This window comes from Camelus ferus, chromosome 33, assembly GCF_009834535.1.
Source record: "Camelus ferus isolate YT-003-E chromosome 33, BCGSAC_Cfer_1.0, whole genome shotgun sequence".
In the NCBI taxonomy this organism is placed as follows: Eukaryota; Metazoa; Chordata; class Mammalia; order Artiodactyla; family Camelidae; genus Camelus; species Camelus ferus.
This window is the reverse complement of record NC_045728.1, coordinates 6,428,244-6,455,972: the sequence shown is the minus strand read 5'-3', so window position 1 is coordinate 6,455,972 and position 27,729 is coordinate 6,428,244. Positions and strand designations below refer to the sequence as shown.

General features: G+C 47.4%; 2 protein-coding genes and 1 long non-coding RNA gene across 7 annotated transcripts in view; 1 reads left to right on the top strand and 2 right to left on the bottom strand.

Moving 5' to 3' along the window:
• The first annotated feature begins 1,395 nt into the window (after nucleotides 1-1,395).
• VSIG10L2 (V-set and immunoglobulin domain containing 10 like 2) lies at nucleotides 1,396-11,337 on the top strand. Its single transcript, XM_032472458.1, has 12 exons — nucleotides 1,396-1,477; nucleotides 3,026-3,373; nucleotides 3,612-3,887; nucleotides 5,496-5,771; nucleotides 6,303-6,551; nucleotides 7,241-7,501; nucleotides 8,802-9,092; nucleotides 9,500-9,796; nucleotides 10,460-10,582; nucleotides 10,864-10,888; nucleotides 10,994-11,046; nucleotides 11,201-11,337. The coding sequence occupies exons 1-12, from the start codon at nucleotides 1,396-1,398 to the stop codon at nucleotides 11,296-11,298; spliced, it is 2,379 nt and encodes a 792-aa protein (XP_032328349.1). The 3' UTR covers nucleotides 11,299-11,337.
• Nucleotides 7,786-11,206, bottom strand: LOC116661136. 5 transcript variants are annotated; one of them, XR_004316895.1, is made up of 5 exons: nucleotides 10,101-11,206; nucleotides 9,032-9,778; nucleotides 8,785-8,842; nucleotides 8,533-8,640; nucleotides 7,786-8,159 (listed from the first exon to the last, which is right to left on the bottom strand). It is a non-coding gene; the product is annotated as an uncharacterized LOC116661136 (long non-coding RNA). The 5 variants fall into 5 exon arrangements; XR_004316894.1 differs by having other exon boundaries at nucleotides 7,786-8,146; XR_004316892.1 differs by having other exon boundaries at nucleotides 7,786-8,640; nucleotides 9,032-9,137; nucleotides 9,540-9,778.
• A 937-nt stretch (nucleotides 11,338-12,274) lies between the features above and the next one.
• Nucleotides 12,275-27,729, bottom strand: part of CDON (cell adhesion associated, oncogene regulated) — an 87,565-nt gene continuing 72,110 nt past the window's right edge. Inside the window, 2 exon segments of the mRNA XM_032472719.1 lie at nucleotides 12,275-16,088; nucleotides 16,708-16,982. Of these exon segments, the coding sequence (XP_032328610.1) occupies nucleotides 15,928-16,088; nucleotides 16,708-16,982 (436 nt within the window). The 3' untranslated portion in view covers nucleotides 12,275-15,927.

Sequence of the window (27,729 nt, the reverse complement as noted above, 5' to 3'; positions counted from 1 at the left end):
CTTGTCGGGGAGAAGGAACTTAGTTCCACAGACCCCTGGTCAGCCCAGAGGGACACAGCCCGAGGTGGATGGGGACAAACTGGAGAAGGCCCAATGGAGTTAGGATGGAGTGGGGGCTAAAGACCCTAAGGAGGGCACAGAGGAACTGCAGCCATTGGTTGAGAGAGAGTGGGACAGCTGTCTGTCCACTGTCCTAGGGCGAGTGAGAGGTGGAGAGTACCACGGCGAACCTTGCCTGGCCAGGAGGAGCCTGCCTGGCTTCAGCTCTGACAGCCCCTGTCCTGGCTGAGCATCGAGCCACCTAATGCTGGATATCAGAGCTCATCTCACTGGAGTCCAGGAATCTCACCCTCCCTCCAACCCTGCCACCAGATAATGGAAGACTCTGACCTCATCTCAGGCTGCCCCTCAGACAGCTATGGCAGCAGGACATGCTGAGAGCAAGAAAGAGCGAGAGCGAGAGAGAGAGGGAGACAGAGAGAGAGAGAGTGTGCTGGGATTCAGAGTGCCCTGGATCCAGGGCACCTGGTCTCCATTTCAGCTCCAGGGGCCAGACTTTGCAGGTCAGATCTAGCTAGGAGCATGAATGCTGCTGGGCCGAATACACATGTGTGTGTGCATGTGTGTATGTGAATTTCAAAAGCATACATAAAAGTATATAAAAAATGAATGTACAACTCAATGAACTGTAACCCTCAGCCAAGAAATAGGCCATCACTAGCACCCAAGAAGCCCCACATATGCTAATGTGAACTATTCTTTTAATATTCACAATAATTTTTTATAAGAAAGAAGATGTTATCCCCTTTTATCTGTGAAGAAACTAAAGCTCAGAGAGGCTCAGAAATGCCCTAAAGTCTCATCAGTCAAGCCCAAACTCTGGATCTGTGTTTGACTCCAGGGGTCCTTCCAACACGCCACCAGCTCCTCCCCAGGAAACGTGAGGGAAACATGAGGGGGTGAAGCTCATCTAAAGGCGTGTCTGAACCCTGATGCCCGTGGTCTGAGGGCTGCATGCGGGGGTCCCGCCCTGGGCAGGTGGATGGACTTGACGAGGTCAGGGCTGTTTTCACCGCATGCTCGGACTCTCTAACTTTATAATATTATTCAAGTGAAAAGTCAGGCGCTCGGGGTCTTCCCCTAGGTCTGGCCCAGCTGGATCTTGCCCTCCCCAGCTCTGCATTATGGGTGGAGAGAATCATCTGGTAGATAGGCCACCTGATATGGGGGCGGCGAGGGTAACAGGAGAGCAGGGGTGGAGGGGCCGAGAGGGCTGAGGTCGGCAACTTGAGACAGACCGCCCCCCATCCTTCCAGGGCCGGGCTTTGCTCTGGGGAGAGGGAGCCCGAGAGCCAGGCAGGAGCCTCGCTGGGCGGCCCCCCGGGAGACGGGGCCATGGAGGGTCAGACGGCCCTCTGCGGGCCGCTCAGTCTCCTGCTGCTGGCGTCCCTCTGCCTGCTGCCTCCAGGTGCCTCAGGTGAGTGATACTCAGGTCACCCCCCACCACGGCGGCCCACTCCCCACTCACATCCTGTTACTTCTTCCCCTTTCTTCCTCGGGGTCCTCCTTTTGCACTTGTGTAGCCATTCAGTGAAGGCCTTTAACTTCGTTCATCTGCTGCATGTAGCCAGCATGCACCGAGCGACAACCCTGTGCCGGGCTGGGGAGGCAGGGCCAGGGGGCAGAGGGCGCACGCTTTGCCCCAAGGAGCCGGAAGTTACGCAGAGGGCCGCCGTCGGGCTGGAGGCGTGGCGTGGCGGGTCACACCTGGGTTGGAGCTGGGAGCAGTGGGGAGGCATGTGTGATAGTCTAGTGGAGAGATGCTGGTAGCGTGGGCCAAAGCAGGGTCCGTGGTGTTGGAAAGAATGAGTTTCTGGGTCAAACATCTTCCTTCTGGATCAACTGAATATCAGATTCTTGCCTTTGATTCCACCCCTCCAACTCCATGGCTGCCCCCTCCTCTTCTCTCTCTGGGGAGACTGACAGTGGTGGGAAGAATCTGAGGTTGGGGGTTAGCCAGTGCTCCAGTCCCAGCGCCGCCACCTACTGCATGGTTTTAGATGAAGTGACTTTGTGTTTCAGAGTCAGGGGTGGGGGGGTGGTTGTTACAGTTAAGATCAGTAGGTGATGCACATGAAGAGCCACCACAGGGCATGGCCTGGGGGCGCTCAGTCAAGGAAGCTAGTGTGAATGGTCCCTGTGGGCTTTCCTCTGACCCACTTACTTCCCTAAATGTGCTGGCCACATGGGGCAGAACGAGGGGCTCAGGCAGGTGTGGGGTTCTATGCTGGGCCCTGAGCAGGAAAGACTGCCTGTTGCCTGCTTTTCCAGCAATGACCGGTGACTCTCTGACTCCCTGATAGTCTGTGAGCTCCACAGGACAGGGACGAGTGGCTCATTTGTCACTGTAGCCTGTGCCTCACACGGAGCAGTTGCTCCATCCTTGCAAGGTGACGAAAGATGGCTGCTGGATGGGCTGACGGCAGGCTGGTGTCATCTTCCCTTTGCTGCAGTGGGTCTGGAGTCCCCCCGGGAAACCTTACACAGAGAGTGCCGGGGCCTGAACTAGCAGCGGCCAGTAGATCCCCTGAGCCTCGGGGGTCATCTTCTGGCTGATCATCAGGTTGACTTCTGGATGCTTGTTAAAAACACAGATTGCTGGGCCCTGCCCCACCCCTGGGTGGGGTGGGGATTCTGACTCAGTAATCTGGGATACGGCCCAGGAATCTATGTTTTCATCAAGCTTTCCAAAAGGTCTGCTGGGAACCTCTGCTCTGGTCCATTCCCTCATCTCAAGGACCCCCCCCCTCCCCGGCCTGCCCCTACAGCACAGCCAGACAGGAATCTCCATAGGCTCCCTCAGAAACCATCTCTTGCCCACCAACTCCAAAGGGGCTGTGCTGTCTTATCAAACCCTTCCCAACCAGCCTGCCTGCAGAACAATAAACGGAGGCTCTGGGCAGGGACAGGGGAGCAGGAGACCCCAGAGAAGCCCAGACAGCCCGCCTTGTCTCTCTGTCTCCAGGGCAGCTCCATCCAACCCGCGAAGCCCCTGAGGTGGCCCCCTCCATCCAAGGAGTGCGGGGCGGCTCCGTGGAGCTGGCCTGTGGCTCGCGCCCCGCCCCACTGGTGGTCTTCTGGAGCTTCACCCCGCTGGGCTCACTGATTCCCCGGCCTGTGGCCGTCACCAATGGAGCAGAGTCCAAAGTGGAGGCCGGGGCCTCAGCTCTGGGGGCCGTGAGTCTGCGGAACAGCAGCCTGGTGCTGGGGGAGCTGCGGGAGGGTGCCCGCGGCCACTTCCTATGCCAGGCCCTGCACACGGCTGGTGGCCAGCTCCACACCACCTCCTCCTACCTCACTCTGGCCGTGCTGGGTGAGGGCTTCGCCAGGGACCAGGCTGACTTGAGCTGCTTTGCATGTATTTGCATGTGCTTCCTGTGGTGTTCTGCTGGGCCCAGGTCCTACAGGAGTGAAAAGACCTGGGATCATGAGGAAGGGATGTTCAGGGCCCGGTGGGCAGGCCAGATCCCAGTCAGCAAGGGCTGGGCAGCCGGATACAGCCAGTCACAACCTGCGATAACAAACACAGGGCCTCTCCCTCCTCTGGCCAGTGCCCGTATCGAAGCCGCAGGTGCGGCTGAGCGACCCGGCCCCGGTGGAGGGGACCTCCGTGGTGGCCACGTGTGCAGTGCAGGAGGGCACGGAGCCTGTGACCTTTGCCTGGCAGCATCAGGCACCCCGCGGTCCTGGAGAGGCTCTGGTGGGGCCCACAAAGCGCCTGCTCCAGCTGGACCCAGTCAACCGGACACATCTGGGCTGGTATGTGTGCAGTGCCCACAACGCCGTCAACCAGCTGAGCAGCGATGGCGCCTTCCTGGATGTCATCTGTGAGTCTGAATGGTCGGGGGCAGGGGGCAGGGCTGGCACCCACCTACCCACCTGGGCTTGGCCTCCTGATACACCTCAGGGCCCCCAGGAGAGCCCTGGCCTTCCGAGAGGCTCCAGTAGGCAGGAGCTCAAGACAGTGTACCCACTGGTGCCAGACACGGCTCTAGTACAAAGGGTTTTCACCTTTTCAAAGTCATGGTCATACACTCATAGTCACAGTTTTATGCATGACTTCAGGGGTGGCCCAGAAAGTCTGCCTTTGACCAACTGAACCCTGAAGAAACACGGAGGGGCCCCAGAGGAAAGAGAGGGCGACAAGTTAGTACTAAGTCTGAGGCTGAGAGGCTGAAATTAGAACTCAGACAGAAGCTTGTCTTAAAGCACGCATAGCAAACAAAGGATTACATCTCAGAAGACACAGAGAACTCCAGAACAACCAATAACGAAGAAATGATCCGATACAAAAGTGGACAGAAGACCAGAATAGTTATTTCAGTAAAGAGGAGAACACATGAGGCTAATTAACTTCCAAAAGTTAAAAACAAAAAACAGATTTTAAATTTAAAAATGAAGAGAAATCAGGAGTTTGTGTGAAAAATGAAGACTTGTGTAGTCTGGAGCGGCGCTGTCCGGTACGGCGGCCACTCGTGTGACCGGAGCGCTTGAGCTGTGGCCGAACCTCACTGAGATGTGCTCTGAGGGCACTGGAGTTTGAAGACTTGGTCTAAAAAAATCATTGATGAACTTATATATATATATGTATATGTGTATATATATACACACACACAATAATTTGATATTGATCATACATTGAAATCAATGAATATATTTGGTTAAGCAAAAAATATTAAAATTATTAAAACCTATTGGGGTTTTTTTTTTTGTTTGGTTGGGTTTGGCTATTTTCCCTTTTTAAGATTTGGCCACTGGAAAATTTAACACATCTGTGGCTCATGTGTATCTCTTGAGTGGCGCTGGTCTAGGTGATTTAAGGAGCCAGGACTCCTGCCTGATGATGTCCATGAATGATGGTGGTCTGTGGGAACTGTGAGCTGAGGGCTGGGGAGGAGACAGGTGAGTGGCTCCTGGGAGAGAGTCAGGAGCAGAATGGAAGCAGGCAGAGAACTCGGTCCTCTCTGGGAATCAGGGAGAGAGGGAACACAGGAGACAAGGGAAGGTGGTGACCCACAGACGTGAGGAGGGCGGGCTGCTGGGATCATGCTCAGGGCATCTTCCCACCCTGTTTTCCTCCCTCTCCAGTCTGGAGGGACCAACCGACCCCGTCCCAAGAAACCTCTCAATCCGCAGCAAACAGGAAGGACTGGGCGCCCAGCCTCTCTTCCGCCCAGCCAGCTCTTGCCTGTCCCCTGCCTCAGCCCAAGCACCGGTCCTCCCACAGCCACAGCTGCCCTCCTGGGCTCCCACAGCCCAGGGCGCCCACCTCCACAGACCCCGATCCCCTACACTGGGCTGTGCCAATGGCCCCTGGAGTTCCTGGAGTGCCTGGGGGTACATAACACATGCTCATTGGATGCTGCATGAATTCAGCAATGATTGTATGAGGAATGAAGACTGGGGAGGTGTGACAAGCCTTCCTTGCCCTCCAGATGGTCCAGACAATCCTGTGATCACCGTGGAGCCACTGGGCTTCACTGAGGAGGGATTTTGGGCCAGTGAGAGGGAAGAGGTGACCCTGAGCTGCCTGGCTGCATCCAACCCACCTAGTCACTACGTGTGGCTCCATGACCACACTCAGATCCACACTGGGCCCACCTACATCATCGCCAGTGCTGGCCGTGCCCACACGGGCCTGTACACCTGCCTGGCCCGCAACAGCCGCCTGGACACCCGCACGCAGAGCACCATCCAGCTCAACATCTACTGTGAGTGTGTGGGGAGGGGCCACCACAGGGCCCCCACGGACCTGTGCTCTGGCAGAGTCCGAGGGCCTGGAAAGTGGTGTGGAAGTGGGGGGAGGGTCTGGGGAACCAAATGGAGCTACAGAGCATGGCGGGGGGCTAGAAAAATCACAGGAAGGGGCAGAGGGAAGGGAGGACCCTGCAGAGACCCCTCCCCAAAGGACTGTTCCCATGGCCCTGGGTTCTGAACTGAGGCGCAGAGAACGGAAACGACAGTGAGGCATGTCCAAGGCGAAGAAGAGAAAAGGAGATGGGAGGCTTCCAGGGTGGGGGCCTCCGGGGGGCTTCCAGGATTCCTCAGGGACTCTGAACTCCTGCCCACACCCTCAGCCTTCTCCCCTGACCTGAGAGCTCAGCTTTCCTTACCAGCCCCCAGAAGGGGCCGCTCTTTTGCCGCTCACCCGTTTCTCCCCTCCTCCCCTCCCCTTGACACCTCTGGCCTCCAGGCCCCCAGCTGGGCAAGGGGGCTGCATGCTCACACACTTCTCTACCCAGACCCCCCTGAGGGGCAGCCCTCCTGTACTGTGCTCCCCACCCTTGGGGCTGTGACTTTGGTCTGCTCCTGGCCCGGGGGGCTTCCGGCTGCGCAGCTGCAGTGGGGCGGGCCCCAGGGAACCAGCCCCACTGCCCTCAGCAACATCACCTGGAGTCACGTGGCCACCCAGCTCCCCAACGGCAGCGTCCTCACCTGCACTGGCCAGCACCCAGCCCTGGTACTGCCCGCCCTCTGCAGGATCACGCTGTGTGAGTGGACATGGGAAACAGCATGGCTCTGACATTCCGGCAGGGTAGTGGGCAGGGGCCGGGGAGAGCCCAGCGGGGCCCTGGGATCTAGGGCGGGACTCCAGACCACAAGCTCCAGGACTTGCCGGGTAACAAGTAGGTGGCAGCATGCAGCCCAGTCCCCACCACCCAACTTTTCTGTCCAGTCCAGCCCAGGTCTCCACCCGCACTGTAAGCTGTCCTTCCTCATTTCGGGGGGTCCGGCGGTTCAGGTTTGTGGAGTCCAACCATCTCCCAGCCTCCAGGGAGGCGCCCATCAACCATACAATGTACTTCTACTGCTCAATTGGTAGTAGATCAAGACCAATCGTTGGTCTTGAAATGTGCCTTCAGCGTTCTGTTTGGAAATTTCTACCCGTCTATCAAGACCCAGTTTACATGCCATCCTGTCTTCAAAGTCCTCCTCCCTGAAGTCCCAGAGAGTTTGTCTTGCTGCCTATACTCCAGCGCTCATTGAATCATAATTGTTTGCTTAGTGTCTGTTCTCACTATTTCCCTGCTGCATGGTCAGCCCTCAATAAATGACGAATGAACAAATGAGTGACTGTGTACGTGGAGGAATGAGCGAATGAAGCAATAAACGAAGGAGGGAGGGATGGATAAGCCTGCCAGCACGTCCTCATCCCTTGGGGTCCTTATTCTCTACCCAGGGGAACCCCTCTGGAGCCCTACCTGCTGGACCACGGCCACAGTCGGAGACCAGTTCATCGTGCTGAGCTGTGAGTGGCCTGGAGGCGAGCCCCCTGCCGTGCTGAGCTGGCTTGATGGACAGCAGCGGCCCCTGGGCAACAGCAGCTCCTCGCTGGCCGTCCACCTTCTGCTGGCCCAGGAAGACCTGGCTGGAAGCGAGTTCACCTGCCAGGGCGCTCACCCACTCAGAGTCCCCGACCCCAACTGCCGGCTCCGGCTAGGTGAGTGGGGGCTACAGACCAGTTCTGGGGCGGGGTGGGAGGAGCAGCCCTTTGGAATCAGTAGGAGGGGCTCTGGGGACAAGGGGCTGTGCTAGAAAGCAAAATGAGTCAAGACACTGTGTCACCTACCTCCCAGGGATTCGAGTTTTTTGATCCATAAAATCAGGAGGGGCTTGGTCTAAGTCTGTATTGCCCAATAAAAACATAATGTGAACCATATTTGTAATTAAAAATTTTCTAGTAGCCACATTTAAAAAAGTAAAAAGAATCAGTGAAACATTTTAGTAGTTGCTATATCCAATATATATTACCATTTTAATATGTAATAATAAAAATTATTAATGAGATAGTTTACATTCTTTTTTTCCAACTGTCTTCAAAATTGGGTGTGTGTATTTCCAGTGACAGCACATCTCAGTGAGGACTGGCCACATTTAAAGGCTCGGCAGGCACACGTGGTTGGGGGCACCGGCTAGCTGGGGAGAGGTTCTGTCTCCTTCATTTGCATCAATTTGCATGAGAGATGCCTGATTATGTTCTTGACTTGCATTAGTGTTTCAGGTGCCAGAGGTCTCTTCCTCTCTCTCTCACTCCCTGTTTTTGGTCTGATTTTTTTTTCTCTGTCTTCATCTGGCCCTGCCAGGCCTATATTTGGCAACTCAAGAAAAAAAGAATTAAATATTAAAGTAACAATTTTAGAAAAGCAAACAGAGAAGCTGTCACATACGACAATTCTCAAAATGATTTACATCTTGGTCTCCAAAGGCTTGGTGACTCGCGTGTTTTCAGGGAGGCCCACCACCCGAAATAGTTCCCTCTTTTATTACTCAGTCTCAGGGCTGGAAATTCCATCATAGGAGATTGACTACCACCTGAAACTCTGGGTCTTTAGGAGTCAGTCCGTAAAAACCGAGCACTTGCTATGGGCTCAGCCCTGTGCCCAGGGTGGGGAGGTTGAGCGGGAGAAGGAAGCCCTGCGCGGGTGCTGGGAGGAGGAGGTGAACGCAGAGATGAATAGGGCAGGGCCCCACCTGAAGGAGCTGTCCTGGGGTCGGGTGGGAGAGGAGCCTGGAGGAAGACTCCTGCTATCAGGAAACCTCGGAGCAGATGGGGATAGGAATCTGGCAAAGAACCAAAGCCTGAAAGAGGAGGCAGACCAGCCCAAGACAAGTTTCACTGTCAACTCCATGGCCCATCTCCTCTCTCCTCTCCTACCCACTCCACTGCTGGCCAGTACCTGACCTCCAAGCCTTCCCACCAGCTTGGGCATCTTCCAGTCTTACCCTCTCTGTCCTTGCAGAAGCTCCGCAGCTGGCAGTGGCTGAGCCCCGGGTGTCAGTGCTGGAGGGGGGAGAGGCCTGGCTGGGATGTGCCCTCCTGGGCAGCACGCCACCAGCCCAGCTCCTCTGGCTGGGACCCCAGCGACGGCAGGTGGAGCCAGGCACCTCGGGATTCACGCTGCACCCTGAGGGAGCCCAGCTCCGCCTGAGGGTCCGGGATGCCGACCCAGCACACCATGGGGGCACCTACCAGTGCGTGGCCCGGAGCGCCTTGGGCAGCTGCAGTCAGAGCGTCCTGCTGGAGGTCCTGAGTGAGTGTGTGCGAAGAAGGGGATGGGGTCTCTCCAGCCAGAGCCCTTTAGGTGGAAAGGCACAGGGATTCCCTGCTCCAGAGCTTGGACACCATATCTTCTCAGGCACAGACAGGCCCTCAACAACCACAACCCTGGATATGACCGTGAATGAGACGCACTCGAGCGCAGGCAAACAGAACTCCCTGCAGTCAGAATAATCTCCCTTTCCTGGGTTTATAGATGAGGAAACTGAGGCCCAGTGTGTAAGTCTACAGGAACACAGACCAAAACTACACTGAAGTGATCAAGTTTAGAAACCCCGGTTTCCACCCTACCAGCTTTCTCTCAACAAAGTCGTAATAAGCACACATATCCACGTGGTTGCGGGCGTGGACACGCCTGTGTGTGTCCCACCCTCACCCCAGAATACCCGGCTCCCCCCAACGTCACCATCAGCCGCCTGACCTATGGGAGGCGCCGGAGAGAGGTGCACCTTCAGTGGGCCATTGAAGGCCCCGGGAACGTGACGGGCTTCCTGGTGCAGCGGAGGGCCAGCGCCCCAGGCCCGGGAGCTGGGGCCTGGGAGACAGCGGCTGGAGACATCGAGCCAGAGAGCAGGGGCCGGCGCCTGGGGGGCTTGGACCCGGGGGTCCTTTACGCCTTCCGTGTGCTGGCTCTGAACCACCGCACAGCTGGACATCCCTCTGAGGTGAAGATACCAGGTGCTGGGCTAGCGCCGTGGATAGACTCACCTTTTCTCCACAGACCTGAACCCCGGGACCTCTTCCTCTCTGCAGGGCATCCCCTACTCTGTTCCTTTGCTTCCTTCCTACTGAGTCCCTCCATCCCCAGTTTCTGTCCTCTTCCCCATCCTCACCTCAGGTCATCCCCTCTGCTGGCCTTCCCACCCCTCCCTGGGGGTCTCTGAAGGACCAGGCCTAGGGGTAGGAGCCACAGTCCAGCTTGAATCAGAAGAAGTAGGGAAAGGGGAGGCCCAGGGGGCCCGACCCTGTGCCTCAGTCTCACCTCCTGGGGCACAGGTGGGCTCTGAGCTTCCAGCTGCTTTCTCCATCCTGGGAACTCCTTGCATCACGGTATCCTTCCCTTCAGCCCCAAGAGTTCCCTGGAGAACTGGCCTGCTGCCTCCTGTGCTAGGAACACGGGCCTTGGCTGGGGACTCAAAACCTCCAGAGTACAGGCACACAGAGCATCTCCTTCCTGGGGAGAGCCCTTGTCTCCAGATTCTTTGGGTCAAGCTTGCTCTTATCAGGTGGAGGGGGAGCCAGATGAGCAGGGCCTGGCCTGCTTGGTGCCCATGAGCCACTGGTGCCAAGTTCAGCAGCAGCTCTAAACCTACCCCATTCAACCAGCGCTCTCCCTCCTAGCGGACCCCCCGTTCAGCGCCTACCCTGCGGTGCTGTGTGCGGCAGGCACAGGAATGGTGGTGGCAACGGTGGCCTCTCTGCTGGTGTTCCAGTATGCTGCCCGGCACCCGGAGACTTTCCCCCGTAAGCAGGAAGCTAAAGGGCAGGGTTGCTGGACCCCATCAGGTGGCCAGGTCTAGACCGATCCCAAGAAGACATGAGGACGCCCCGGGGCAAGGAATCTAGGCTCTTCCTTACTTGTGGCCTCTCCCCAGTGCTGGATGTCCCTCAGAGCTCCAACCCCAACCTCAAGCATCTAGGACCGTCCCCTTCCAGGTTCCTGGGCCTTGGGGAAGGGAGGGTTATTCTCCTGGGACCTATGCTGGTTGTTCAAGAAATTGCACATCTTCCTCTTCTCCCTTCAGGTCTTGGACGGTTGCTTGCTCCCATGTAAGTGTGGAACCCCAGCCATTCTAGGGGTGAAGACCTTCCTCTGACTGGAACGGAAGGCTGGGGAAGTCTGTCACTGATTTTACTCTCCCACTTCACCCTCAGGGAGCGAAGTCACCCCTGTTGGGGTTCAAGGAGAGGCCCCGAGGCCACGGCACGTAAGCCCAATTTTATCCCAAAGAAGATTACTCGTGGTATAGGAGAGCAGCCCCAAGTCTCCTGCAAGATGCTCAGTCTCTCTTGTCCTCTGGGAACAATCTGGGACACCTCCGGGGCATCTCTCTCTCCTTTGCTTGTGTCTGTTCTTTGTAGGCACTGAAACACCATCCACCAGCCCAGGTTCGGATCCTGCACAAGAATCCCAGGACCCCCCAGTAAATGTCACCATCACAGTGACTGCAACGCCATGAGGCCCCAAGGAGAAGAGGCAAACATGCCTAATGGAGATGGTGAGGGATGGGAATATCCCCTGTCACACACGATCTTAAAACCAAGGTAGCCAAGACCCCAACTGCCTTTTCCCACTGAGTATCCAGCATTTATAACCAGCGCAAGGCTCGGCTGCAGGGCCTCTAAATGACTTGGTTACAAGAGGGGTCCTCACTCAGCTCGTGGAAGACCGTGGTGGAAGGACGAGGAAGACACACTGTTGGAGGAAAGACCAGTCGGCGGTCCGAGGGCAAGTGAGAACCGTGGTGCTGGGAGCACTGCCTGGAGCTGTAGGAGCAAGCTGGCTGCTTCCGGACAAAGCCCGTGAACCCAGCGATTCCTCAATAAATCATTCGTGATGCTATCTCTAGCGGAGGGTTCTTTCAATTAGTCCCAGGTTTTCCTGCCGAAGGGAAGCTGGGGTACAGGAAGCAAGATACGCAGCATATCTTTCCCTACAGTTTCCCTAGTTCTTAACTTTCCAAATACCACATCCCTTCCCCAAGAACACAGGCTTCTATTACGGGACCATGCTGGCTGGTAGCAGAGCCAGGTGCCAGTCCCAGGGTCTGTCTCCCTTTTTACCTTGGGTGTAGGAACATCACTGTGTCTGCCGTGGTCAGAGGGACTCGCAGTCGCTGGCCTCCAGAGTCTGTGCCAAGCAGACAGGACGGGGTTCTTGCCACCAGACTCAGGGAGCTGGCTGACGGGGGACCCGGGCTGGCCAAAGTCACACTCTGTCAGCCGCCAGCATGACTCACTGGCTCCGAGCGTGTGTGCCTGACATCTGGGTGAAACACAAACGCACGCTTGTTCGGCTGCCTAGAAGACTCAGCAGAGCTGCCTCCCAGGGGGCTCAGATGAGAAGAAACAGCGCAAGAGCCAAGGGATGCTCTTGCCAGGAATGAGGAAAGTGGCGCCTGGGAGGGGACGGAAAACGGACGGAAACTAAGTTCGTCTTCGGTTCTCACAGATCCAGACTTTATTAGAAGAGGGGTTTCAAGTTCCCTCAGAGCTCTCAGGACTGGGGCTGAGGTTCAGGGGAGGCTCACAGAAATCTGAGGAATACAAGAAAGCCCCACCCCAGGCAAAGGTCCCTGTTGGCTTTCTGGTCAAAGTGGCCCAGACGTTGATTTCTTTTAGAGCAGTAAAGCAAAGCTGCTTCTTGAGGCTAAATTTCTACCCCAGGGTCCACATGGACATGGCTCTAGGTTAACAGTAAAAACAGACAAGGTCTGAGAAGGGATCCCTCTTCCCATCCTCCCTCCCCCCTCTCCTTGCTTCCTTCCGTAGAAATACTGAACTTCTGGGTGTAGGTATGTCCCCAGCCTTCCCATAAAACACTTGTCCTAGATCCTCTGCCTTCAGGGCCTGAATCTCTGCAGTTAGAAACGAAGGGATTAACTCACTTGGGTCTTGGCTGTGCAGAGAGGATGTTCAGGGGAGGACAGGGGTCCAAAGAATTTCAGAGTAAGTCATACACCCGCCCCAATCACAAGCTATAGGCAGTTTTGCAGAAACAGGGAGTATTAAAGGGTCCTCATCTTCATGTGCACCTCTCCATGAAAGCAGCGTTCTCTTTTAATATGAAATCACACCAACCAAGTAAAACCTGTCAGAGCTACATCATTTCAAATATGTACAATTTCAAACATAATATTACAACTTTAAGGAAAATAAAACATACTTTTCAATATGATACAAAAAACATGCATCTTAAAGTCATTCGCTTTAAAAGAGAGCGACACAGGTAAATTCAGTTACAAAATTAACTTCTTGGCAGTACGGTAGCTGGAATGAGATTTGCGTCACTCTCAGACTGCTAAGGATGTATTCGTCTTTGCAGACTCAGTCAACAACCACAAAATCCAGGAAGAAATGCTTTTTTCAAAAGACCACTTCAAAAGGCTTAAAACATTGCCATTTCACTTACATCCTACACAGCACCTGTCCCCAGACGATCAGTGCATGACGAAAGGGAAATAAAAGAGTGGAATGACATGGCAGGAGTCGGGGAAGTTTCCTGCTAAAACAGAGACTCACAGAGAGTTCAGAGATGAGGAGCATGAAGAGCCTGACCGATCACAGGGTCACTAAGCTGAGAGGTCAAGTTCCCAGGGGGTGAGGGGTGAGAAACGAGGGCCCCAGGAAGACCAGGTACCAAGCACAGCCTGTGTTCTGCCCACAGAGGACAGAGGGCAGCTTCTCTGGCTGTGGAGTCTGAGCATCAGAGGAATCCCATGGCGGGGAAGGACCAGGGCTTACAGAACTGGACCGGGTTCCATCAGAAGAGTCAACCTGAGTGCTTTTGGAAAGCAGTCTGGAAAAATGGAAGGAACTCAGATTATGGCTCCAGCTAAGTTCAAATTCAGGCTCTCTGTGTGACCTGGGGACTTTATCACCTACTTTGTAGATCTGTCTGAACAGTAAGATTTGAGATAGCAGTAATGAGCACTGAGCATGGCGCCTGGTACACAGCAGTGACCCCACGACGTTAGTGACACCTCCCACACTGTACTGTCCTCTAACTTCCTGGCAAGTGACAGTAGGTAGGACGCTTTGTAGTGATTGTGCAGGGCATAAAAGTTCAGAACAACCGTGGTTACAGAGCACTCATAACTCCTAAATATGGAGAAAATTTATATATATATATATATATTTATATTTATATATCTCAATATATAAAGGCATTTTTTTATAAATAAAATACAATAAAAAGGATAACACTTAAAACAGCGTTACTAATAATATAAATAAAGCAGTCCACAATGAGATTGCCCTAAAGGTAAAGTCATTTTCTCTTCCTAGTGGACAAATCCCATATTTAAACTCAATCTTTAAAAGCAGTTTATGACCTAAGGCTCACATGCTAATACACCTCTGTTTCCTGAATCAAAATGACTGCCTACAGATATTTACTCCCCAGTTTCCTACAACTCCCTTAATGACTGCATCTCTGTAGCTTGACTGGCAGATACAAGGTATGTTTCCATATTCTGTGTACTACAACTTGGTGCTTTGCCAGCCACTGAATTAAGGGATAAAGCTACCCCTCTCCAAAGCTAACTGCATCTAAGCCACATGAAGAATCAATCCAGTAACTAGAGGCATGCACGTCTGGAATGGAGAACTTGTCTCTGCAGCATCCCTGATACCCAGCTATGAAACTGTATTCACTACCTTCTACTGGAAGTCAGCCTTGCATAGAGACCCAGCTTAAAACACAGCACCTCCCACTAACAGTTGTACTAAGATATATAGACATGTGTAAGGAAATACTGATGCATTTATACAGACAGTCGATTAACATAGTTTTCTAGCCTATTTCACTGCCATTGTTGGGAAACTAAAAATGTTTTCATTTACACTGGAACTGCTTCACTCTACACCACAAGAACTGTTTTCTGTTTCTTTCCCAAAGGGATGCACAATCCAAAAAAAAAGCAGTGATCCATAAAACTTGACTCGTTATTCAATACACTGAGAGTGTTACGTTGTTTTGTTTTAGATGTGGAGAAGAGAGCCTTCCAAGGGTAGCTGCAAATGTCCTTGTCACTCAGAGGTGGCAGTAACTGTGACTTAGGAGCTCTGCTAATCAAAGCTGTAGGTGCCTGCTGCAATGATGACATTCTGAAAAAAAGCCAGGACATTTCAAACCTCCCGATTCTTTTCTGACACTTGCATCTTCCAGGCACTGCCTGTGCTGGAAGCTAGAAAATGATGATTTTCTGGGGATGTGGCACCACGAGCACGTCCTATACTAATGGGAGAGGTTCCGCCAAGACAGTCCCCCTGGAACCCTCCCCTTTCTCCTTAAAACATGGATCTTTCTCTTCTAGTCACCACTTTAAAGTCTGATTTTCCTCCTACTCTTAGAAACAGTCAAAAAGAGCCCCATGGTGCCTATTTTAAAACCTAATTTTTAAATTTTAGTAGGACTTGAAGGCATTCTTTTTCTCCCTGGCCTTGGCTCCCATTCTGCCTTCTGCAATAACCCAATCAGACATCAACCTCAACCATGTCCGGGACACCGTGACTAGTGCCTAGAAAATCAGACGTAACATGTGTCCATGTGCAGACAGTCAACAGGTCAACTATCACCTTTGTGCAAGGCACTCATAAAATTCACAAGATATCTGCTATTATAAACACAAAGCTACAACTGCAGTTGACTTCAAATGTTCTCAGGAAGTCTGATAACACGATATTGATAGACAGGTTTCCATCAGAAAACTTCCAATGGCCTGTGCAATTAATTCCCTCTGGGCTGAATCAGCCAATAGATGGGGTCCTTGCAGGAGGAGCTCTGACTGTCACTGAGGCTCTTGGACAACATGGAATGATCCCACTGCTCTCAGATGACTGAAAACTCTGCAAAGCCAGGTTGTTTACTACTGAGGGGGAGGAAGGAGTAGGGAGGGAAACTTTTAAGGCATAAATAGTATCAAAGGGCACACATTTTAAGATACATTCATATGACATTACCACTACAAAAAATAAATAGCAATTTTCTCTGATTTGAATTAATGTCCTTCACACAGTCCATCCCCAGGCCTGTTTTGTGCAGATACTGGCTTGAAGTGGGAACATGGCTAGTCACTTCCTCATCCTCAGGTTTCCCGGGGTTGTTGAAGGACCCCTGACGGGCTGGCTGCAGGAAGGCCAGGAGGAGAACACGTCTTTTCAGCACAGTCCTCTGAAACAGCTGGCAAAATAGGAGGATCCCAACTTAAAATTTTGTTCTCTGTTTCTGAATGGACACAGCTATCTCCTGAAAAACAGAAGTTTGGAAGCATTATGAAATGATAAAGGCTGATTTTTTTTTTTTGAAAGTAGTCTAAAAACATTAGCTCGAGCAGTAAAGAAAGAATAATGAGCAAAATTAGAGCCTAGTTATGTTTCGTTTGAATTTGCGGGAGGTAGTAGGTTTAAAATAAAGTTGAGCTCTCATAAACATTTATTCATCTGAAGATTAAAGCAAACCCTTAAAAGTCCCCAAATCACCACCTTAAAGAAAGGCTACAATTCCAGAATCAACCCAAATGAAAAAACAAAACAAAACAAAAAAAAAAACAAACCCCAGGATCACAAAATGCGCCTTCCAGCAAGTCTGCTGTTCAGGTACAACTGAAAGCAAAGCCTGTTTGGACTTATTTTCCAAAATGCATTGGGATTAATAGCCTGAGATGAAGGATGTGAATAATAAAATTTCAAAGAATTGTTTATCTAGTCAACTTTTTTTTTAAGTATCCAATACCCCTCGCCCAGTATCTAAGGAATACATGTGTTGATCACAGAGAAAACATTCCGAAAGCATCTTCTTTCCTTATATAGTTCTTAGTTAACTGAAGACTATCTAGTAACTTAAGATATATAATGTCTTGCTGTACCTCTGTTGAACTCTGCTGTATCTTCCACACAATCAGAATTCATCTCCCTTCTACTGGCTTGACAGCAAATATGCTGAGCAGGTCTCGGCACCACGTCATCTTTGATGTTCTCCTCAGGTGACTGACCACCGTCGGGGACGGTGGAAGCCAGACACACAGGCATCGTCATGTGACTGAGGGGCTTCATTTCCAAACCATCCGGAGGATAAGGTGCTACCACTGAGACCACGGGAAGGGGGCCGCTGCTGAAGGTACTGTTGGTTTTGGTGAAACACCTACAAAGTGTAAACCAAAAGAAACAGAGTTGTGTCTAGAGGGATCAATAACTAAAATTCACTGATTTTGAAATACCACTTGGTATTTTGAATTCACAGATGCTTAAGAAAGACTGGTGCTTAAAAATAACTGAATGATTCACTATGGTTTGAAATATCAAGATCTCAGAAATTAAAGTGAAATACAGCAGGAGAACGCATCAAAAGGCAAACCACTCAAGAACGTGATTGTATATGACGACCTAATCCTCCTGCTTCCTTTGCCTTAGTCCACTGCCGGAAGTCGTCTCCCATTTCATAGTAACCAGCTCCTGAGTACAGCACGCAGAAGGCAAGGGCCATTTGCACTGGAGGGAATGGGGGGAGGGGGGAAGAGGACAGAAAGCTAAGAAAGTTATGGCCACATGAGAGAAATGACCTTACATAAGCCAACAAAAACACACTGCTTTCAAATCAGGTACATTCCCTTTCACCATTGGAAGAAACGTTACAAGAATTAGACATTCAAAATATAGGTTTTATTATTTTTTTCTTTGCAGAATTAATTGCTACAATTTATTAGTACTGAGCATTCACTTGAATTCTTCCCTTGTATTTCCTGCTTTCCTCCAAGACAGGTGTTTTCTCTAATTTTTTTCCTTCTGTTCTTTAGACTGGATAACATCTAATGGTCTTCTAGTTCATTGACTCCTTCTTTCTTCTGTTGTCTCCAATCTGCTGTTAAGCCCAACCAGTAAATTTTCCATTCCATTTATTCATACTTTTCAGCTTTAGAATTGCCATTTGATCTTTTTTAAATATATAGTTTCTATTTCTTAGATGAAATTCCCCATGTGAATTCATTGTGTGTATATCTTCAAGACCTTGAGCATATTTGTAACAGTGCCTTTAAAATCACTGTCTGCTAGTTGCGACATCTGGATCATCTTTGGGTCTATTTCTACTGACTTTTTTTCCCCTTGAGTAAGTATGATATTTTCCTATTTCTTCTTATGTACAGTCATTTTTTTTAAACTAGATTTTCTCCTCTGATTTTCTGGTTGTTCCGTTGGCCTCCAACTCCGTCTTTCAGCACCTTCAGTTTGTGTTCTTGAGGCAAGACTGGAGAATGCCTTCAGGCAAAAATCCATAAACAAGTATCTCCCATTGTCTCTCAAGGTTAGATTTATTCAGTTTCTTCCAGCTTCTGGGTATTCTCCAAAACATTCAGATTGTCCAGATTTCGTCATTATCACTGATGGATGATCAAACTATCTGTCATTAAAAGAAGCTGGAATTTCAAAGGATATTTTTTATTTATAAAAATGGGAGTAAGTAAAGTCTGTAGAAGACATTTCATTGGGCTTTGACTTCAGCATGTGACCAGTAGTATGCAGGAGTTAGGCATGTTAGGGAATAAAGGTAAGAATTCTTTGGACTTCCAGCTTTTTAACGTGGGATGGTATGCTTCTGGAGCATATAAAATTCGGTAAAAGGAAGTCCGTGCAACTGTTACTAGCATCTCCATTGGTTCAAGTTATTAGAAATACCAGATGCTAAGGGTGAAGATCAGAGCCTGAAAGAGAGTAAGACATCTGTCAGTAAACTAAATCCTTAATGTAAGTCAGTCAAACTTGCATTTCAAATAGAGAAATAAATTCACTATACATTGAGTAGACTTCAGATACCAGTCATCTGGAATGAAAGCAAACTATGTCTGTCAGGTATTTATCCTGCACAGAATAATTTGACGACAGCTTTATCTAATATTACTGTGATTTTAACTTTTGGTAATATAGCAAAAAAAAATTATACCCAATTCAGAGAAAACCTGTGTTCCCATGCAAGCCTTAAGCCAGTAAAAAGTGGAGGAAGCATGGGTATGGTCGGAAGTTTGTTGGAGCCTGATTCAGAGCACTGGACTAGACGGATCATGACTCCAGGAGAGCACGGCATTCCTTATTTGCTTGATTGTACATTTTATTCAACTCTGAACTCAATTTTTTTTTTTCTGGGATGCTGGCAAGTATGACCACAAAGCTCCTAGCAGCCATTTAAAATGATCCATGTTACCAGTCTCCTGTCATTAGTCTTTCCCACTGTCTCAATACCCAGGGAACCTGAAAATTCCCCTCAATGTTTTCAATTCATGGGAATCCACAGACTCATCCAACATGTGAAGCAAAGTCAGAGGGAAAAAATCTTCTTGAATTCAAACTACTACTGATGAGAATTTAATGGATATTATCCATCTATATAAATAACCCTACCCAGAAGAACCCTTTATTCTAAAAGAATTTGCTGAATATCTGCTAAATGTCAGACACTGTGGTAGACACTGAAAATGTGAAGGTAAACACAAGAGTTTGAGTTCCCAGTCTAGCAGAGGAGAACACATAAATAAATGGTTACAATATAATGCAGTAGGTGTTACGTAAGAAGATACAGAAGACCCTGGAGCACTCAACTTTGCGATGAGTTATGGATGTGTGGTTGATGAGAACAGAGCACTCCCCAAATTACCAGCTAGAGACGAGTGTGTATTTCTCTCTGCTATTTCAGACTCAAATGTCCTATAATTGAGGAAACTGCATTAGATCACAATTGTGGCATTAGTAAGAAGGATTCCGATGTCAAAACCAGAAGTATCTCTGGTCAGAGAAATCTATACGGCTACCATGATTTGCTGGAAATAACTTGTAAAAATTAAATTCCTGGCTTCTGGCTATGACTGATTAGTTTCTATCAGGACAATTCTCCTGCCAAGGACAACTAAAAAAGATGGAGAAATTTTAGCTTAAATCTGTTGAAGTCATCAGAGAGCTACCCCAGCACTTAAGTGGCTGAGAGTCCAGACAAAAGGCAAATGTGAATTTCAGCATCACTTTTCCTCATGAAGCATCTGCCCATTTCAGGATGAAATACTGACACATCAAGCAGGAAGTGGCAGCTAAGAAGTAGAACAGGGTTTCTGGCAGTTTCATGGGGCTGGGAAGACAGAAATTGGAGTTCAGGGCATGCCAAAGAGAAAAGGCCCAGTAAACACCCCAGGCTTTTCACTGGGACCCTTGAAGGGTTACACTGTAAAAATAATGGTGAAGCAGGAATGGACGAGGCTTTTTAAAAGACTGACACTCAGCATTCAATCAGCTCAATCCCTAACTGGGTTAAAATGATCTGCCTCTTGCCTCACTGCCTGCCAAAAGCAAAGTAAATTCTTTCTGCGGGAAGAAAACATCTTCCAGAGCCTCTGTGAGTTTTTATATACAACGTCCAGAATTCAGTAAAATTCCCAGGCGTATCAGGAGACAGAAACAAGAGAAAAATAAGTGATGCAGATATTGAGTTAGGAGGCAAAGACTTTAAAAGAACAGGGTGAAGACATTCAAGAAAATAGGTGACATGATGGAGACTGTCAACAGAGACCCACAGTCTAATAATAATAAAAATCTGGAGTTTCCAGACTAAAAAGTAGAATAATTGAAATTAAGAACTTCATATATGATTAAAATTAAATTAAATTAAACTAAAAAAATTTTTTAATTAAAAAAATTTTTTTCAAAGGAACTTAATACATGGGATTAAGAGCAAATTGAGCATAGATGACCAGAGGTTTACAGAACGTGTCACCACACACTATTCAGACTGAAGCACAGATAGAAAAGGATGGAAAGTATAGATAGAAGTTTAAAAGACAAGCTCAAAAATATGTGCAGGCATGTCTTATTTTATTACGCTTCACTTTACTATACTTAGCAGGTAATGCTTTTTTTTTTTTTTTTTTTGGTAAGTTGAAGGTCTGTGGCAACCCTGATTCAAGCAAGATTTTTGGCACCGTTTTTCCAACATCATTTGTTCACTTTGTGTCTCTGTGTCACATTTTGGTAACTCTCGAAATATTTCAAACTTTATTCATTATCATTATATTTGTTACGGTGACCTGTGATGAGTGACCTTTGTATTTGTTCTGGGGTGCTATGAACACTATTGTCTTATTTTAAGAAACTGCCACAGTCACCCCAACCTTCAGCAACCACCACCTGATCAGTCAGCAGCCATTAACATCCAGGCAAGACCCTCCACCAGCAAAAAGATTACAACCCGCTGAAGGCTTAGGTGACTGTTAGCATTTTTTTGTTTTTTAGCAATAAAGCATTTTTAAATTAAGGTATGTACAATGGGCTTTCTGACACAAAAATTTTTTTAATTATGTGAATTGCTTTATTGAGTTATTCAATTTATTGCAGTGGTCTGGAACTGAACCCTCATTATCTCCAAGGTTTAGCTGTATACTTGGAGTCTCTCTGAAAGAGAGAAAAGAGAGAATGGGACAGAAACTATATTTGGAGAGACAAAGGCTGAAAATTTTCTAAAACTGATGAAAGTTTGAGTCACAGATTTAAGAAGTTCTATGAACCCCAAGCAGAATAAATACAAAGAAAATTATGCTCCTGAATGTGAATAATTGAACTGCCGGAAGCAAAAATGCGAAATGAAAATCATGAAAGCAGCCAGAAGAAAGAGATTGTCACCTCAAGAGGGAACAACAGCTGTAAGGGTGGTACTTCAGCAGAAGCCACAAAAGTGACAAAACAATGAAACGACATCGTTAAAGCACAAACAGAAAGTTACGAATTTAAGAAACAGTAATAAATATCCTTCAAAAAGGAGGATGCATTGAAGACATTTCTAGACCTTGGAGAATGTGTCACCCTCAGACCTGACTATGAGAAATACTAAAGTGAATTTTTCAATTTGAAGGAAAACGAGTACCAGCAGGAAAAAACGGAGGAAATACAGAAAGGGATGAATAGCAACAAAGGTACCACTGGGAATTCTGAATAAATACTGACTGCAAAAAACAGTAGTGTCTCAGAGGGTTTTAAATGTTGGTAGAACTAAAGCATATGATGGGAGTGGGGAGGGTATAGCTCAGTGGTAGAGTGTGTGCTTAGCATGCGTGAGGTCCTGGGTTCAGCCCCTAGTAGCTCTGTTAAAAAAAATTTTTTTTAAATAAATAAGCCTAATTACTTCCCCCATCCAAAAAAAAAAAAAAAAAAAAGCTTAAAAAAACAAAACTTGTTGAAGAGAGTGAAAAAATAGCACATACCTGTATATATTGGCATGTATAAAGAAATGCATTCTTGAAAAAATACGTAAATAAAGCAAATGACAAAAATAACCCAAAACATTGGAGAAGAATTTGGAGTCAAAGTGTTCTAAAGTATTTTATTGTCTAGGAAGTGACAAAAGTAGAAATATATATTAAATGAGCCTAATTCAGGTCATAATATCCAGCAGCACCAAGCACATCGTAAATGGCATATACTAAGACCTCCAGAATGTTGAATAAACAGATAATAAGCATTAGAACATCATATTATTTTAATATCCTTTTCATAAGTAAAATTGTTTTCAAGGAGCAATAATTCAGCTAATTAGTCAAAACACCTTATTAAATAGACCACACCCAATAAGACACACAGATTAAAAGTGAGAACGAACACATGCACTTACACACTTCAAGATCTCTGTACCACAACAGTAGTTCTCTCTGTCTTTGTCCAATATTGGCTCTGGTTTTTGTTATATCTGGTTGGCTTCAAAGTTGTCTGACAAACGTCAGCCTTCTGGAGGACGGACAACGACTGACCTTAGTGTCAGAGAAAGCTCTTAGAACAGTGAGACATGGAGCACAGTCAGGCACTTGATGAAATCCCCAATCGTGATGCTGTGAAGCAAACTAAGGGAGCTTCTGCCTTGAAGTTCCACCTCTGCAAGAATCTGGGAGAAATACAAAGGTACCAGAAACCTGAAAGACAAAAAAGGATCAGGTCAGAAAGAGAAGTTTTCACCTAAAAGAAGTAAAGTTAAGCTGTAGGAAAAAAACATACTTACCAGAATTTGAAAAATCAGAGCAATTCCCTAAAGACAAAATATTATAAATTAATAATTGGCTTATATAAATCTAACAGGAATGAAATTCATAAAGTTGACAAAAATAATGGAAACTCACCAGACAGGAAGATGACTTAAATTCTTCTGTTGTTTCTTTCCTTTTTGTTTTCTTTTTTTTTTTTTTTCCTGCTCATTTCTTTAATTTAAAGCAAAGGGTGAGATTTTTCAAACGAAGTCTAAGGGCAAGTGATGGTGAATTCCAGGGATGGGACAGGACCGAGGGAATGGTCAGGACAGGCGGGCCAGGCCAACCACAGTGGGTGGTAATCAGTGTGCTGATACTTCACCTCATGTTTTGTGCTGGGAGTCAGCAAGCAGAATAAACACATACTTGGTTTAAACAAAATTACAGACATTTAACAAGAGAAGAGTACAATTTCCTATTACATATTCTCGAGCATGTATTTTTCAGGTAAGTGATACAGGAAACCACAGCAGTGTTGACTCTTATTCCAGATTGTGACTCATTTAATAGGATGAGGTTGACAGTCAAATCCTCATTTGAATTAGACTGTTAAAGTGATTATAACCCAAATTTCAACATGATAAACCAAACTGATTTAAGATTTTCTAGTACACGTAACCCTAACACATAACCATCGGTAATTAACCACGTATAACCAAATGTAAGTAATTCAGTCGCATTACTTTCAGTTCACTTCCGGATGTCTACATGTGTCGGCGTAAACATGGCTTCAACTTGGAGGTCACATGCTAAGACAGAAGCAGAGAGGACAGAGCCTATAAAAAAGGAATATAATGCCTGTCTTAAATGTAACTAAGTATACAGTAAGTGAAACAATTCTCTTGCTGATAATGCTTTAAAGTTTCTAAAGCAATCAGATAGTCACAAAAATAACTCCTGCATATATGTAAACTTAAGAGACCCAACTCTACAGGCAGTGAGAGAAAAAAGGCAAACGTCTATGCCTGCGAATGTGTGCCATTCATTAAGGCGCTCTGACAATGCACACCTTAGAGTCTGTGATTTCACCGCCTCAGGTTTCTCAAACCACCCTTCAACTGCAGTTATTCCTGGCTTCAGGTGGAGTGAAAGTTCTCACTGAGTTGTCTCTGGCTCCGTGAAATGACTTTTCCTCGTTTTAAGTTTAAAAACATTAAGTGAATAGAGTCCTGCGCGTCTTGCCACACGCAGACATCTGTGCTGCTCTGCAAGAGTGCAGGCGGCCTGGGACCTGGCCATTTATTACTAAGATGTCTTTCAGTAAACGGGAGAGGCCTGTCTGCCCAAGCTGTAACATAGGAGAATGGCTACTATAGTGTCATAACAAAACAATATTCTTTAACCAATGATCTGAATAGCACAGACTGAAAAAAATAAGAGACTAGAATCGCAGCATAGGATTGTGCTTAGAAGAATATGGTGCTTTAATATTTGAGTAAACAGATTTTGGGCATTCCAGTTAAACCATGTAGCACCTCTGAAATACTTTATAGAGACGTATCCCATTTCTGATTACACAGCTGAATATTTGTTAAGCATGATTATGTACAGAATTACTCTGATTAGATAATTATATACCTTTTGCCGTAAGTTTCCTCTTTTGATTACCCCTGGAGGGCAGGGATAGCCATGGATCTCTCGGATGTGCGATACTTATTTTTGTGAATATGTTTCATGGATGTCTTCTGAAACGGTCACATCTTGGTGATGGTCTGTTTTAATACTCAGCTCACCCCTGCTGTTCCCTCTCGTCACTGTGCCTGTCATTTTGCTGACCTAGCCCTTTTGTTCGGGAAGTCATCAGTTACTGTGTAACAGAAGCCTGAGGACACTCTTACAGGGCCTTGGTGGTCCTCCACCCTCACTGTACACTTTGTGTTGGATGCTGCAGTGATTCCAGCCTTAGAGTGGGAGTTTCCTTTTGGCAATTAGTTTATTGTTGACTGTCACACAATACATGTTGGGTATAAATGACTGAGTACACAATACTGAACGTGGCAAACTCTCTCACACACACTCTTACAAATAAAAGACCAATGGCACTATTCTAACCACACGACGCCCTGACAACAGTCCCGGGTCTCCATATGAGAAGTAGGAGATACGCAACTTCCCCAGAAAGGAAGGGACTGATCCATTTTAAAAATCAGACACCGCGCTTGGAATTTTTTTCCTTAGGGAATCAGGTAGATTACTTACTATACACGGAAGATGTACCAAATCTTAGGCTTTGTGGGTTTCCTTCCTTTGGTTTCACGGCTAGTTGTGAAGCAGCTGGGTAGTCAGGGAGGGGAGGTGGGCTGAGTCACAACACAGTAACCTGCTGGAGGGACGAGTCTAGGTGTCCCAGACAAGCAGCTGCTTCCATGCTTAAACCCACCGGGCAGACTAAACCCTGGGCCTGGAAGAAGTAGCACTATAATGAAACGCTGTACTCATCTAGGGCACCCTGTGTTCCTCTGAGGATATCCGGCATCAGTGGAAGGTTTCGCGTTGGAGAAAGAGCGCCCCCGAACCCAGCAATACCCAGACCTTCCGGGTGATCATTATGTAAAGACTCGGAGGCCGTTTGTAACGTCTGTGCTTCCTAATGCACTGTTCCCAACAGTCTGATTTCTCCTCTTGACTATCAGCCACGTACAGCTCGTACTTCTGTTTTCCCAGGTGGATTACATACACTTTCCAAGCTGATTTTCACTTGGCTACTTCCTGCCCATTTCCAAGCTCTCCAGGACCCTTAAAGTTAATTTTTCGTTCCTTCCTGATGGGACCGCTCAGTTCGTTCATCTGTGAATGTCATTAGTGTCCTCTCTACTCTTTTACGAATTATCAAGACTGATGGTAAACAGGGCAGATTTAATGTCAATCCCTTCCCATTAAACTATCCAAGCAATTGACAAACCCCTTTTGATTACTTATCCAGAACTGCACGACTGCCTTTTGAACGGAGGAGAGGAGAAGGGTAGAAAGCTTTTGGTTTATTTGATTAAAAATCTGTTTAACCCTTCAAATGCCCAAATTGCAAAGGACTTTTCAATTGAGTCTTTCGTGTCGAGGACTGGCTCCCTGAAAAGCTGCATTAAACATGCTTCTTTCTAGCTGTTCACAGGAAGCCATGACATACGACTCTTAAACCTGAAAGGGGTTCGAATGGACGGAACACAGTGAGGCAGGCAGTTCTTTACAAATGCCACAAAAGCTCTAGAATCCAGTGAAACTCCACAGATTGCCACAGTGCACACTCCTCTCTTAGCTGTCCTCGAGTTTTCATATCAGTAAGCCAGCTTAGATAGTAAAGGCAAAGTTTTCTCCCCAGGTAGTTATTACTGAAATAGAGGGATGATAAAACAGGCCTAAGACTGGCAGTAGGTTGCCCCTTAAAAGCCCACTCCAGGAAATACATTCACGTTTAAACCTAAGGTAGGAAAAAACAGCCTGGAGTGGCAGGCCACAGTGCAGGTAAGATTCCACGTGGAAGGGCCCTCAGCAAGCCTCCGTCGGTTCTCAGGCATCTGAGTAGGAGAGCCGCCCTGGGTCAAGGTGACTTTGATGAGGCACCATGGGGATGACTTCCAGGTGTGTAAGGGGCAGATGGTTCTCTTCATTCCTGCAGTGTTTCTTCTCTCAGTGATCGCACCTGGTTACCTGGACACCATCCCTGACACCTCCTCTTCTGCTGCCCCTCAAACAATTTAAAAAATTTGCACACCCCACCATCTCTCAAACCCACCTGCTTCTCTCCATACCTACTGCAGCTATCCCAGTGCACTATAAATGGGATCTATTTTTGGTACTGGGATGTGATACCTCACCATAAAGACAATTAGCAACAAATGACTGAAATCGATAATCAGAGTATGTGGGGAGCAATTTTACATTACCTAGGACAACTCTCCACTTTTCAGATAAGGAAGCAGCCTCAGAGGGCACATATAACTTTCCCAAGATCACAGATTCAAGCAGCGGCAAAGCCTATGTCTACTAATTCTTAGACCTGAGGTCCTCTCATTACAGCATTCTAATGTCTACACTGAACCACATTTACTGGAGGCTGCAAGAACCCCAAAAGAAAACACATTACAGATGCAGGTAATTCCATGTGTTTTAATTCAGTCCATCTCATTACTCACCAGGTGCATGACCCATCTTTACCAGTTCTTTAGCATGTTCCTAACAAGTTGTGATAAAAGTCTTGGACAAGCTCGGGTTAAAAATGTGGCTTCACTGTTAAGAAAAATCTTAAAATTCAGCTCAGGGCATACAGAATTTTAAAAAGTAACAAGCAAATCTTAGTACACAAAATAGGCAGAGGGTTCTTGCTAATATAGAAACCCTAAGATGGGTTAAGGAAATGATAAAGAAAAATCTCCAGGAAGATTTATTGCTTTTGCTCTGCAACTCTCCAAACACAGGATGAAACAATGCACTTTTAATTCGATGGTTAACTGGATCCTTCTTCAAGTTCTGGTCTTGTTAACTCCCATACGCAACCATTAACCTTGTAATTCATTTTTTAAAGATAGGTCAAATCTCATTTCAATAATGAAATATCCAAACTCCAGTTCATACTCCAGGTATTTTATGTGCTAACTATAATTTTTAAATTGCATAGTTTTAGATCTGGGAAGGACTTTTGAGACCACATAATGAAATACCATTATTATATAAAAGAAAGAACTGAGATTTCTGACAGACACAACTTTAATACAGCAAAATATCTGATAATCCTTTTGGATTAATACATAAAGAAATAGCATGAAAGCTTTCTGAATATTCTGTAAAAATTTAAATGTACATGTTAGTCTACATATTTCTACCTTGTTTGAAATATTGTGAATACATATT

Coding starts and splice junctions, on each gene's coding strand:
- VSIG10L2 (XM_032472458.1), top strand. CDS start 1,396: ATGGAGGGTCAGACGGCCCTCTGCGGGCCGCTCAGTCTCCTGCTGCTG. Junction 3,888..5,495: donor CGCCTTCCTGGATGTCATCT/GTGAGTCTGAAT, acceptor CTTGCCCTCCAG/ATGGTCCAGACAATCCTGTG. Junction 11,047..11,200: donor AGGCCCCGAGGCCACGGCAC/GTAAGCCCAATT, acceptor TGTTCTTTGTAG/GCACTGAAACACCATCCACC.